The sequence below is a fragment of the Tachyglossus aculeatus genome, chromosome X1 (assembly GCF_015852505.1).
Source record: "Tachyglossus aculeatus isolate mTacAcu1 chromosome X1, mTacAcu1.pri, whole genome shotgun sequence".
NCBI classification, from domain to species: Eukaryota; Metazoa; Chordata; class Mammalia; order Monotremata; family Tachyglossidae; genus Tachyglossus; species Tachyglossus aculeatus.
Genome location: NC_052101.1, coordinates 44,579,282 through 44,593,751, shown reverse-complemented (window position 1 = coordinate 44,593,751; position 14,470 = coordinate 44,579,282). Strand labels below are relative to the sequence as shown.

At 49.5% G+C, this 14,470-nt stretch overlaps 1 protein-coding gene across 3 annotated transcripts in view; it reads right to left on the bottom strand.

Annotated features, from left to right (window-relative positions):
- RNF14 (ring finger protein 14) overlaps positions 1–14,470 on the bottom strand; it is a 28,039-nt gene that overhangs the window by 12,435 nt on the left and 1,134 nt on the right. The window contains exons 1-2 of one of the 3 annotated variants that reach the window (XM_038772769.1): positions 7,330–7,398; positions 2,032–2,193 (exon numbers count right to left, since the gene is read on the bottom strand). In XM_038772769.1, the coding sequence (XP_038628697.1) occupies positions 2,032–2,185 (154 nt within the window). In that variant the 5' untranslated portion in view covers positions 2,186–2,193; positions 7,330–7,398. Of the gene's footprint in view, positions 1–2,031; positions 2,194–7,329; positions 7,399–14,470 lie in introns of those variants that run through there. The other 2 variants (XM_038772770.1, XM_038772771.1) reach the window with 2 other exon arrangements.

Sequence of the window (14,470 nt, the reverse complement as noted above, 5' to 3'; positions counted from 1 at the left end):
TGAATGCCAGAGGAAAGGAAATATTCATCCTTCCACACCACCCTGTCATGACAGGCCCGGTAAGATTAGTCTGGGCCTAGCCGTAGTGGCCCGTTCAGATTAGCCTGGGCCCCCGTTTCGGACAGTATCTGTCCTCAACACATTTCCACAACCAAGTCTGTACTTGAATCGCTTCATTAAATGCCTTCCTCCAACACTTCTGGAAATCACATGGAGTACCTCTGGAAAAATACGCTACAGCTCTCTGGGCTAAGCTGAAGTCATTGACATTTCTCAGCTTTCGAGAGCTTAAGGGTGAATTAACTTATGGGGATTGTGGTCACTGTGGCCATCCCTGCAGTCAACCTGCGGACCTCTACCCTACCTTTTATTCTAGCCCCTCATCTCAAATATCCTCAGAGAAAGAAAGAAAAAGGCAGAGAAGCCAAGAAAGGTAGGGCGTGGGAAAGAAGGAATGCCAAGAGGCCGGGCTGCTGTCTCGTGTACTTCAGGACAAAACCTCTTTCATCCGAGCCAAAGTATTTAGTTCAATGTGCTGAAAAATGGCTTCTTAAGGCTCTGCTGAGTTCTTATTCTTCTTTAGACAGTAAGCTTGTTGTGGGCAGGGAATGTGTCTATTACCTCTATGGTACTGTAATAACAATGATGGCATTTGTTAAGCGCTTACTATGTGCGAAGCACTGTTCAAAGCGCTGGGGGGGATACAAGGTGATCAGGTTGTCCCACGTGGGGCTCACAGTCTTAATCCCCATTTTACAGATGAGATAACTGAGGCACAGAGAAGTTAAGTGACTTGCCCAAAGTCACACAGCTGACAAGCGGCGGAGCCGGGATTAGAACCCATGACCTCTGACTCCCAAGCCCGTGCTCTTTCCACTGAGCCAAGCTGCTTCAACTGAGCCCTGCTTAGTATGGTGCTCTGCACATAGTAAGTACTCAAGAAATACCATTGATTGATCAAAATTCAATATCCAATAAAGTGGCAAAGACCCTAACAGTCATCCTTGGTTAAGTGTGTTGTAAAAGTTGGCCCCGCTCTACTAGAACACAGCCACTGTGCTCTTTAGGGGCTCCGTCTGATGGAAAACCTGCAGCATGACCCAGTGGATAGAACACAGGCCTGAGAGTCAGAAGGATCTGGGTTCTAATCCTGACTCCGTCACATCTGCTGAGTGACCCTGGGCAAATCACTTCACTTCTCTGTGCCTCAGTTACCTCATCTGTAAAATGGGGACTAACACTGTGAGCCTCAGGTGGGACAGGGACTGTGTCCAACCTGATTTGCTTGTATCCCACCAGAGCTCAGTACAGTGCCTGGCACATAGTAAGCGCTTAACAAATGCCATTATTATTATCATCACAGCACTGGTCATGTGGATGGTGCCACTTACACTCATAATAATAATAATAATAATAATGGCATTTATTAAGCGCTTACTATGTGCAAAGCACTGTTCTAAGCGCTGGGGAGGATACAAGGTGATTAGGTTGTCCCACGGGGGGCTCACAGTCTTCATCCCCATTTTACAGATGAGGTAACTGAGGCACAGAGAAGTTAAGTGACTTGCCCAAAGTCACAGAGCTGACAGCTGGCAGAGCTGGGATATGAAACCATGACCTCGGACTCCAAAGCCCGTGCTCTTTCCACTGAGTCACGCTGCTTCTCATACCACCGCTTCATCCAAACGGCACCTAATAAGCAGTGTGGCCTAAAGGAAAGAGTACGGGCTTGGTAATGGGAGGACCTGGGTTCTAATCTCGGCTCTGCCATTTGTCTGCTGTGTGACTTTGGGCAAGTCACTTCACTTCTCTGTACTTCAGTTTCCTCATGTGTAAAATGGGGATTAAAATTCTACTCCCTCCTACTTGGACTGCAAACCTCATGTGGGACAGGGATTGTGTCCAACCTGATTATTTTGTATCTACCCCAGAGCTTAGTATAATGCTGGGCACAAAATAGGCACTTAATAAATACTGTAATTATTATTAGGACATACTTAGAAAATTCAAATTTAACAGAGTATGACTCACCACTCACAAATATTTTGAAATTCTTGGGCAATTCCAGACAGATTCTGGTTTCTCCACCTTGGGTAGACTCTGCCTTTTTAAATTCGTCTTCATCATAAATACTTGCCAATGCCAGCAATTCATCCTCCTGGGCTTCTTGGTCTTCTGACGACATTTAACTGTCTGTAGGGTTAAGGATACTCATTCAATCACACAAGAATGCAGGATGCATTACGCACATAGCATTGATTCATTGGTAGGAAATTTCAGGGGCACTCAAAATTCACCAATTAGGAAACAATCAGAAAAAAAACAAATAGAGAGGCAGCGTGACCCAGTGGAAAGAGCCTGAGAGTCAGGGGACCTGGGTTCTAATCTCAGCTCCACCTCTTGTCTGTCGGATATGACACCTTGGGCAATCCCTTCACTTCTCTGTTACTCAGTGACCTCATCTGTTAAATGGAGATTAAGACTGTGAGCCCCATGTGGGACATGGACACTGCTCAACCTGATTAGCCTGTATCGACCCCAGCACTTGGTACAGTGCCTGGCACACAGTAAGTGCTTTACAAATACCATAAAGAAAAATGTATTTTTTATTTCAAAGATCTAAGCACTTCTCTTATCCCCCCCTACTACCTCAGCCTCCTGCTGACCTCCCTGCCTCCTGTCTCTCCCCACTCTAGTCCATACTTTCTGGATCACTTTACAAAAAAAAAAAAATCCAGTCTACATCTCCTCTCACCTCAAGAACTTCCAATGGTTGCACAAACTACCTTCACATGAAACAGAAACTCCTCACTATATGCTATAAGGTCCTCAATCTCCCTGTCCCCTCTTACCTCGCCTCCCTGATTTCCTTCTTAAATGCCAATTTACTCACTGTTCCTCTATCTCTTCTCTGTCGCCGCCAACCTCTTGCCCATGTCCTCTCTGATCTGGAACTCCCTCTCCATTCACATCCAATAGACCACTCCCTTCTCACCCTCAAAGTCTCATTAAAATCACATTTCTTCAACCTCTGTTTTCCCCGACAAAGCCCTCGTTACTCCTACTCCCTCTCCTTTTTATGTCTATGCACTTGGATTTGTGCACTTAATAATAATAATAATGATGGCATTTAAGTGCTTACTATGTGCCAGGCACTTGACATTCACCCCACCCTCAGCCCCACAGCATTTACGTACACATTTATTTTAATGTCTGCCTCCCCATCTAGGTGGTAAGCTCCTTGTGGGCAGTACTCTGTTGTACTGTATTCTCCCAAGTGCTTAGTACAGTGGTCTGCCCACAGTAAGCACTCAATAAATACCCTGATTGATTGAAGAGGTGTAAATGGAGAAGAGAACTCGGCCACCAGAGACTCCCACAGTTAAGAGGGTGGGAGGCAGAGGTGGAGTAAGTGAAAGAGACTGACAAGGAACAGAATGAGGAGAATCAACAGGACAGGGTCTCTGAAGCTAAAAGGTTAGATGATATTCCCAGGAAAACGGAGTGATCCGCAGTACTGAATGCCAGTGAGAGGTCGGGGAGGATTGGGATAAAGTTGACTCTGCTAGATTTGGCATGAAAGAGGTCACTGGTGACCTTGGAGAGGGCAGTCTCTGTAGAGCGGAGGGGGCAAAAGCCAGATGGCAGGGGGTCAAGAAGAAAATTGAATGGGAGGAATAATACTATTAATGAAATTTTTGAGAATGGAATTTTAGAGAAGCACTGGGGCCTAAGGGATAGAGCACAGGGCTGGGAGTCAGGAGGACCTGGGTTCTAATTTGGACTCTGCCACTTGTCTGTTGTGTGATGTTGGGGAAATCACTGAAATTCTCTGGGCCTCAGAGACCTCATCTGTAAAATGGGGATTCAGACTGTGAGCCCCAGGTGGGACATGAACTGTGTCCAACCTGAATACCTTTCATTGACCCCAGTGCTTAGTATAGTACCTGTTACCCAGTACGTCCCTAAGTAGTACCATTAAAAAACAAAATAGGAAAGGGTCATTGATGCATATGGAGTGGGTCAGAGCTCAGGTCTGTGAGTCAGAAGGATCTGGGTTCTAATCCTGACTCCGCCACCTGTCTCCCCTGTGACCTTGGGCAAATCACTTCACTTCTCTGTGCCTCAGTTACCTCATCTGTAAAATGTGTTAGCCCCACATGGGACAGGGACTTTGTCCAACTTGATTTGCTTGACTCCCACAGTGCCTGCACATAGGAAGCACTTAACAAATACTATCATTTTTTCTTTAAAGGAGGTGAGAGATATCCCAAGATACTGCTGGGAAAGATGGGAAAGTTGTGGAGGGGACAGGAAGGTAGGACTGGGGAGCTGCAGGGAAGATTTTAGGGAGAAAGAACTTTTTGACTCTCAGGGTGCTAAACTGGGGCAACAGGTTACCAAGGGAGTTGCATGTATCTATCTTCTACCTTATTTATTGATCATCATCACCTTTCCCTACCTTGGCTTCTACCAATTGCTTTTCCTCCTGCTCCTACCCTCTGCGAATAATTTGTTTGTGCCTTCTTTCTCCCCAGTTAGATTGCAAACTCCCGGAGGGCAGAGCATAACACTACACTTGGAAGAGAACCATGAAGGTGGAGGGAAGAGTGGTAAAATTGAAGTAGAGCAGTTAAATCAATCGATGGCATTTACTGCCCAGGCTTGGGAGTCGGAGTTCTAATCCCGGCTCTGCCACTTATCAGCTGTATAACTTTGGGCAAGTCACAACTTCTCTGAGCCTCAGTTACCTCAGCTGTAAAATGGGCATCAAGACTGTAAGCCTCATGTGGGACAATCTGATTACCTTGTACAATGATGATGGTATTTGTTAATCCCTTACTATGTGCCAAGCACTGTTCTAAGCACTGGGGTAGATACAAGGTAATCAGGTTGTCCCACGTGGGGCTCACAGTCAATCCCCATTTTACAGATGAGGGAACCAAGGCCCAGATAAATTAAGTGACTTGCCCAAAGTCACATAGCTGATGTGGCGGAGCAGGGATTAGAACCCACCACCTCCGACTCCCAAGCCCATGCTTTTTCCACTAAGCCATGCTGCTCCCACTACTCCATTTTAGAACAGTGTGTGGCACATAGTAAGCGCTTAACAAATGCCATCATTGTTATCATTCCTGAGCACTAACTCTGCGCAGAGCGCTGTGCTAAATGCTTAGTAATTTCAAAAAATGATTTGTAGCTATGACAGCGTTTGTTCTCGGAGCCTCACGTGAATCCCTGAGCATCTCAAGGCCTCTCTTGGGCCTTGGAGGTTTCTGTCCCAAGAGTCCAACTTGGGGATTCCCTGAAGGTGGGCAAGAGAAGCAGTGTGGTTTAGCGGAAAGAGCCCAGGCTTGGGAGTCAGAGGTCATGGGTTCTAATCCCGGCTCCGCCGCTTGTCAGCTGTGTGACTTTGGACGAGTCACTTCACTTCTCTGTGCCTCAGTTCCCTCATCTGTCAAATGGGGATTAAGACTTTGAGCCCCATGTGGGATAACCTGATTACCTTGTATTTACCCCCATGCTTAGAACAGTGCTTGTCACCTAGTAAGAGCTTAACAAATGCCATTATTATTATTATTATTAACCCAGTGGTTTGGGCGGCCTAGGCCTGGTCATCATCTGGGCCTCGCGGGCCTCAACAGATGCTGGGTGCCCGGTGAGGCCTCACAAAAATGGCAAGTGAGGAGGCCCCATTGTGATCCCACCATCGCCACCAAATGAAAACTCTCTATATGTTGCCGATTTGTATTTTCCAAGTGCTTAGTCTAGTGCTCTACACACAGTAATCCACCCATCCACCAAACTAGCTCTCTTCCTCCCTTCAAAGCCCTACTGAGCCCTCACCTCCTCCAGGAGGCCTTTCCAAACTGAGCCCCCTCCTTCCTGTCCCCTTTCTCATCCCCCACCTTACCTCCTTCCCCTTCCCACAGCACCTGTATGTATGTTTGTACGTATTTATTATTCTATTTATTTATTTTATTTGAACATATTTATTTTATTTTGCTAATATGTTTTGTTTTGTTGTCGGTCTCCCCCTTCTAGCAGCCTGTGTTGGGTAGGGACCGTCTCTATATGTTGCCAACTTGTACTTCCCAAGCGCTTAGTGCTCTGCACACAGTAAGCGCTCAATAAATACGACTGAATGAATGAAGGAAAGCGCTCAATAAATACAGCTGAATGAATGCACGGGTGGGTGACAATGAATGCCAACTGAAGGCATTCATTCATTCGTCTTACCTCCTTCCCTTCCCCACAGCACCTGTATATATGTATATAGGTTTGTACATATTTATTACTCTATTTATTTATTTTACTTGTACATATCTATTCTATTTATTTTATTTTGTTAATATGTTTGTTAATATTTTGTTAATATGTCTGGAAGAGCTAGCTCTCTTCCTCCCTTCAAGGCCCTACTGAGACCTCACCTCCTCCAGGAGGCCTTCCCAGACTGAGCCCCTTCCTTCCTCTCCCCCTCGTCCCCCCTCCATCCCCCACATCTTACCTCCTTCCCTTCTCCACAGCACCTGTATATATGTATATATGTTTGTAGATATTTATTACTCTATTTATCTTACTTCTACGTATCTATACTATTTATTTTATTTTGTTAGTATGTTTGGTTTTGTTCTCTGTCTCCCCCTTCTAGACTGTGAGCCCGCAGTTGGGTAGGGACTGTCTCTATGTGTTGCCGACTTGTACTTCCCAAGCGCTTAGTACAGTGCTCTGCACACAGTAAGCGCTCAATAAACACATTTGATTGATTGATTTTTTCTCTGTCTCCCTCTTCTACACTGTGAGCCCACTGCTGGGTAGGGACTGTCTCTAGATGTTGCCAACTTGTACTTCCCAAGCGCTTGGTGCAGTGCTCTGCACACAGTAAGCGCTCAATAAATACGATTGATTGATTGATTGGGGGCACACCTTAGTGTTCACGGGGGGGATGAGGCGGTTTGTGGCCCACACGAGGGCCTGGGGTTTTTTTCCCAGAAGCCCTCAGGCCATTTTTGTGCAGAAGCCGGGGCGGGGACGGTGACAAGGAGGGCTGGGGCCCTGCAGGACCGGCTCGAGGGGGGTGGGGGGTGACTGACAGGCCCCCCGAGGGGTCACAGGCCGTGGGGTCACGGGCCCTGGGGTGGCAGGCCGGACCGGACCGGGCCAGGCCCCTAAGTCCGCCCCAAACCTTCCGTTCCGGCTCCAAAGGTTCCGCCCCAAGGGTCGGGGTCCCGGCCTGGCCCGGAGCTCCGGCTCCCCAACCTCCCCTCCCTCCCCGCCGCCCCGGACACGAGCCAAGGGCGGGAGGGCCCCCGCCACCGCCAACCTCACCTGGCCCCGCCACCGCCACCGCTACCGCTCTCCGCCGCCTCTCTCCGCCGAGCCATAGAGCGGAGCGGCCAGGGGAGGAGCGAACGGCCGCGGGGGAGGAGTTGGGGCCGGGACGGACGGACGGACGGACGGTGCAACAGCCTGGGCAGGGCGGAACAGCCTGGGCAGTCAGGGCCCACGGCCTCCTCCGGGCCTGGTATGCCCTCCCTCTGCCCATCCGCCAAGCTAGTTCTCTTCCTCCCTTCAAGGCCCTACTGAGAGCTCACCTCCTCCAGGAGGCCTTCCCAGACTGAGCCCCTTCCTTCCTCTCCCCCTTTCCATCCCCCCATCTTCCTCCTTTCCGTCCCCACAGCACCTGTATATATGTCTGTAAATATTTATTACTCTATTTTACTTGCACATATCTATTCTATTTATTTTATTTTGTTAGTATGTTTGGTTTTGTTCTCTGTCTCCCCCTTTTAGACTGTGAGCCCACTGTTGGGTAGGGACTGTCTCTATATGTTGCCAACTTGTACTTCCCAAGCGCTTAGTACAATGCTCTGCACACAGTAAGCGCTCAATAAACACGATTGATTGAATGATTGATTGATTTTGTTCTGTCTCCCCCTTTTAGACTGTGAGCCCACTGTTGGGTAGGGACTGTCTCTATATGTTGCCAACTTGTACTTCCCAAGCGCTTAGTACAATGCTCTGCACACAGTAAGTGCTCAATAAACACGATTGATTGAATGACTGATTGATTTTGTTCTGTCTCCCCCTTTTAGACTGTGAGCCCACTGTTGGGTAGGGACTGTCTCTATATGTTGCCAACTTGTACTTCCCAAGCGCTTAGTACAATGCTCTGCACACAGTAAGCGCTCAATAAACACGATTGATTGAATGACTGATTGATTTTGTTCTGTCTCCCCCTTTTAGACTGTGAGCCCACTGTTGGGTAGGGACTGTCTCTATATGTTGCCAACTTGTACTTCCCAAGCGCTTAGTACAGTGCTCTGCACACAGTAAGTGCTCAATAAATACGATTGATTGATTGATTGATTGGAACAGCCTGGGTAGGGAGGGGCGCCAGGGCGGGGCAGCCTGGGCAGGGAGGGGCGGCAGGGTGGAACAGCCTGGACGGAACAGGGACATCCTGATCACCTTGTAACCTCCCCAGCACTTGGAACAGTGCTTTGCACATAGTAAGTGCTGAATAAATGCTATCATTATTATTACTATTATTATTATTTGTTTGCTAGGCACTTACCACATGCCAGGCACCATTCTAAGAGCTGGGGTGGAAACCAGCAAATTGGGTTGGACCCTCTCCCTATCCCACGTGGGGCTCACAGTCTGCATCCCCATTTTGCAGGTGAGGGAGCTGAGGCACAGAGGAGTTGGGTGGCTCGCCCGGGGTCATGCAGCAGACAAATGGCAGCAAACCTTCTGATTCCCAGGCCCGTGCCCTATCCCTATGCAGCAGACAAATGGCAGCAAACCTTCTGATTCCCAGGCCCGTGCCCTATCCCTATGCAGCAGACAAATGGCAGCAAACCTTCTGACTCCCAGGCCTGTGCCCTATCCCTATGCAGCAGACAAATGGCAGCAAACCTCCTGACTCCCAGGCCCATGCCCTATCCCTATGCAGCAGACAAATGGCAGCAAACCTTCTGATTCCCAGGCCCGTGCCCTATCCCTATGCAGCAGACAAATGGCAGCAAACCTTCTGACTCCCAGGCCTGTGCCCTATCCCTATGCAGCAGACAAATGGCAGCAAACCTCCTGACTCCCAGGCCCGTACCCTATCCCTATCCCTATGCAGCAGACAAATGGCAGCAAACCTTGTGACTCCCAGGCCCGTGCCCTAACCCTATGCAGCAGACAAATGGCAGCAAACCTTGTGACTCCCAGGCCCTTGCCCTAACCCCATGCCATACTGCTTATCTATCGATGGTTATCGATTGATCTCTGCTATGCACTGAGCGCTCGCTTGCTTTGTATATATGTGTATATATATTTGTACATATTTATTACTCTATTTATTTTACTTGTACATATCTATTCTATTTATTTTATTTTGTTAGTATGTTTGGTTTTGTTCTCTGTCTCCCCCTTTTAGATTGTGAGCCCACTGTTGGGTAGGGACTGTCTCTATATGTTGCCAACTTGTACTTCCCAAGCGCTTAGTACAGTGCTCTGCACACAGTAAGTGCTCAATAAATACGATTGATTGATTGATTGATTGGAACAGCCTGGGTAGGGAGGGGCGCCAGGGCGGGGCAGCCTGGGCAGGGAGGGGCGGCAGGGTGGAACAGCCTGGACGGAACAGGGACATCCTGATCACCTTGTAACCTCCCCAGCACTTGGAACAGTGCTTTGCACATAGTAAGTGCTGAATAAATGCTATCATTATTATTACTATTATTATTATTTGTTTGCTAGGCACTTACCACATGCCAGGCACCATTCTAAGAGCTGGGGTGGAAACCAGCAAATTGGGTTGGACCCTCTCCCTATCCCACGTGGGGCTCACAGTCTGCATCCCCATTTTGCAGGTGAGGGAGCTGAGGCACAGAGGAGTTGGGTGGCTCGCCCGGGGTCATGCAGCAGACAAATGGCAGCAAACCTTCTGACTCCCAGGCCCGTGCCCTATGCCCTATGCAGCAGACAAACCCAGGCCCGTGCCCTGTCCCTATGCAGCAGACAAATGGCAGCAAACCTTGTGACTCCCAGGCCTGTGCTCTATCCCTATGCAGCAGACAAATGGCAGCAAACCTTCTGACTCCCAGGCCCGTGCCCTGTCATCATCATCTTCATCATCATCATCATCAATCGTATTTATTGAGTGCTTACTGTGTGCAGTGCACTGTACTAAGCGCTTGGGAAGTACAAGTTGGCAACATATAGAGACAGTCCCTACCCAACAGTGGGCTCACAGTCTAAAAGGGGGAGACAAAACCAAACATACTAACAAAATAAAATAAATAGAATAGATATGTACAAGTAAAATAAATAAATAAATAAACAAGTAGAGTAATAAATATGTACAAACATATACATATATACAGGTGCTGTGGGGAAGGGAAGGAAGTAAGATGGGGGGATGGAGAGGGGGAGGAGTGGGAGAGGAAGGAAGGGGCTCAGTCTGGGAAGGCCTCCTGGAGGAGGTGAGCTCTCAGAGGGCCTTGAAGGGAGGAAGAGAGCGAGCTTGGCGGATGGGCAGAGGGAGGGCATTCCAGGCCCGGGGGATGACGTGGGCCGGGGGTCGATGACGGGACAGGTGAGAACGAGGTACGGTGAGGAGATTAGCAGCAGAGGAGCGGAGGGTGCGGGGTGAGCTGTAGAAGGAGAGAAGGGAGGTGAGGTAGGAGGGGGCGAGGTGATGGACAACCTTGAAGCCCAGGGTGAGGAGTTTCTGCCTGATGCGCAGATTGATTGGTAGCCACTGGAGATATTTGAGGAGGGGAGTAATATGCCCAGAGCATTTCTGGACAAAGATAATCCGGGCAACAGCATGAAGTATGGATTGAAGTGGGGAGAGACATGCTGTCCTTATGCAGCAGACAAATGGCAGCAAACCTCCTGACTCCCAGGCCCGTGCCCTATCCCTATGCAGCAGACAAATGGCAGCAAACCTTGTGACTCCCAGGCCCGTGCTCCATCCCTATGCAGCAGACAAATGGCAGCAAACCTCCTGACTCCGAGGCCCGTGCTCTATCCCTATGCCACACTGCTTATCTATCGATGGTTATCGATTGATCTCTGATATGTATTGAGCGCTCGCTTGCTTTGTGGAGATCCCCGTACAAGACGCTCGGGAGGGTACACTACAACAGAGTTGGTAGATGTGACCCCTGCCCACAAGGAGTTTAGAGGAGGAGTTGGGCATTAAAAACAGATTATTGGATTGGTTTCATCACACCCCACAGACAAACGTTTTAAGTCAATGCCTGCCAATGACAAAGTAAGAAATCATCTTTAGGAGGCGTGAAGATGGAGCCATCTAGTCTCGGCTTGCTACCCCTTCAGCAGAACCCTTTAATTTTTGCCTCATGATTGCTTCTGCTTAGTTACTCGGTTTTATGAAGAAAAATTGGATCTCGCACCTGCAGTATTGGGGAACATCCAGGTCCTCAATTTTACTCTCTTTTGGCCCGCTACACATCTGCCATACACCCCCTGGCCTGCAATGCCCCCTCTACCCACTTCCGCCAAGCTAGCTCTCTTCCTCCCTTCAAGACCCTACTGAGAGCTCACCTCCTCCAGGAGGCCTTACCAGACTGAGCCCCCTCTTTCCTCTCCCCCTCCTCCCCCTCTCCATCCCTCCCGCTTTTCCTCCTTCCCTTCCCCACAACACCTGTATATATGTTTGTACGTATTTATTACTCTATTTATTTATTTATTTATTTATTTATTTATTTATTTATACATATCTATTCTATTTATTTTATTTTGTTCATATGTTTGGTTTTGTTCTCTGTCTCCCCCTTTTAGACTGTGAGCCCACTGTTGGGTAGGGACTGTCTCTATACGTTGCCAACTTGTACTTCCCAAGCACTTAGTACAGTGCTCTGCACACAGTAAGCGCTCAATACACACGATTGATTGAATGATTGATTGATTTTGTTCTCTGTCTCCCCCTTCTAGACTGTGAGCCCACTGTTGGGTAGGGACTGTCTCTGTATGTTGCCAACTTGTACTTCCCAAGCGCTTAGTACAGTGCTCTGCACACAATAAGTGCTCAATAAATATGATTGATTGATTGATTGATTGGAACAGCCTGGGTAAGGAGGAGCACCAGGGCGGGGCAGCCTGGGCAGGGAGGGGCGGCAGGGTGGAACAGCCTGGACGTAACAGGGACATCCTGATCACCTTGTAACCTCCCCAGCGCTTGGAACAGTGCTTTGCACATAGTAAGCGCTTAATAAATGCCATCATTATTATTATTATTTGTTTGCTAGGCACTTACCACGTGCCAGGCACCATTCTAAGAGCTGGGGTGGAAACCAGCAAATTGGGTTGGACCCTCTCCTATCCCACGTGGGGCTCACAGCCTCCATCCCCATTTTGCAGGTGAGGGAACTGAGGCACAGAGGAGTTAAGTGACTCACCCAAGGTCATGCAGCAGACAAATGGCAGCAAACCTTGTGACTCCAAGGCCCGTGCCCTATCCCCATGCAGCAGACAAATGGCAGCAAACCTTGTGACTCCCAGGCCCGTGCTCTGTCCCTATGCAGCAGACAAATGGCAGCAAACCTTTTGACTCCCAAGCCCGTACCCTATCCCTATGCAGCAGACAAATGGCAGCAAACCTTGTGACTCCCAGGCCCGTGCCCTAACCCCATGCCATACTGCTTATCTAGCGATGGTTATCGATTGATCTCTGGTATGTACTGAGCGCTCGCTTGCTTTGTGGAGAGCCCCATACAAGCCGCTCGGGAGGGTACACTACAACAGAGTTGGTAGATGTGACCCCTGCCCACAAGGAGTTTAGAGGAGGAGTTGGGCGTTACAAACAGATTATTGGATTGGTTTCATCACACCCCACAGACAAACGTTTTAAATCAATGCCTGCCAATGACAAAGTAAGAAATCATCTTTAGGAGGCGTGAAGATGGAGCCATCTAGTCTCGGCTTGCTACCCCTTCAGCAGAACCCTTTAATTTTTGCCTCATGATGGCTTCTTCTTAATTACTCGGTTTTATGAAGAAAAATTGGATCTCGCACCTGCAGTATTGGGGAACATCCAGGTCCTCAATTTTACTCGCTTTTGGCCCGCTACACATCTGCCATACACCCCCTGGCCTGGAATGCCTCTCTCCCCACATCCGCCAAGCTAGCTCTCTTCGTCCCTTCAAGGCCCTACTGAGAGCTCACCTCCTCCAGGAGGCCTTCCCAGACTGAGCCCCCTCCTTCCTCTCCCCTTCCTCCCCCTCTCCATCCCTCCCACCTTACCTCCTTCCCTTTCCCACAGCACCTGTATATTTGTATATAGGTTTGTACGTATTTATTACTCTATTTATTTATTTATTTTACTTGTACATATCTATTCTATTTATTTTATTTTGTTAATATGTTTTGTTTTGTTCTCTGTCACCCCTTTCTGGACTTTGAGCCCACTATTGGGTAGAGACCGTCTCTATGTGTTGCCAACTTGTACTTCCCAAGCGCTTAGTACAGTGCTCTGCACACAGTAAGCACTCAATAAATACAATTGATTGATTGACTGAACAGCTTGGGTAGGGAGGGGCGCCAGGGCGGGGCAGCCTGGGCAGGGAGGGGCGGCAGGGCCGAACAGCCTGTGCAGAACAGCCTGGGCAGGGAGGGGCTTCAGGGCGGGGCAGCCTGGGCAGGGCGGAGCAGCCTAGGTGGAACAGCCCTGATAGGTAGGCCTGGGCAGGGCAGAGCAGCCTGGACAGAACAGCCTGGGCAGGTAGGGGTGTCAGGGCAGGGCAGCCTGGGCAGGGCGGAGCAGCCTGGATGGAACAGCCTGGGTAGGAAGGGGCACCAGGGCAGAACAGCCTGGACAGAACAGCCTGGGCAGGGAGGGGCGTCAGGGCAGGGCAGCCTGGACAGAACAGCCTGGGCAAGGCAGAGCAGCCTGGTTGAAACAACTTGGGTAGGGAGGGGCGCCAGGGAAGAGCAGCTTGGGCAGAGAGGGGCGGCAGGGTGAAACAGCCTGGGCAGGGAGGGGCGGCAGGGCGGAACAACCTGGGCAGGGTGGAGCAGCCTGGGCAGGGCGGAGCAGCCTGGATGGAGCAGCCTGGGCAGGGAGGAGCGGCCTGGATGGAACAGCCCAGGCAGGGAAGGGCGGTAAGGCGGAGCAGCCTGGACCTGGACGGAACAGCCTGGGTTGGGAGGGGCGCCGGGGCGTGGCAACCTGGGCAGGGAGGGTAGGAGGGCGGAATAGCCTGGGCAGGGATGGGCACCAGGGCGGAACATCCGGATCATTTATTACACCTGGAATTTATTGATGTTAATGTCTGTCTCCCCTTCTAGACTGTAAGCTCTATGTGGGCAGGGAATGTGTCTGTTTATTGTTATATTGTACTCCCCCAAGCGCCTAGTACAGTGCTCTGCACGAAGCAGCGTGGCTCAGTGGAAAGAGCATGGGCTTGGGAGCCAGAGGTCATGGGTTCTAATCTCGGCTCCAACACAT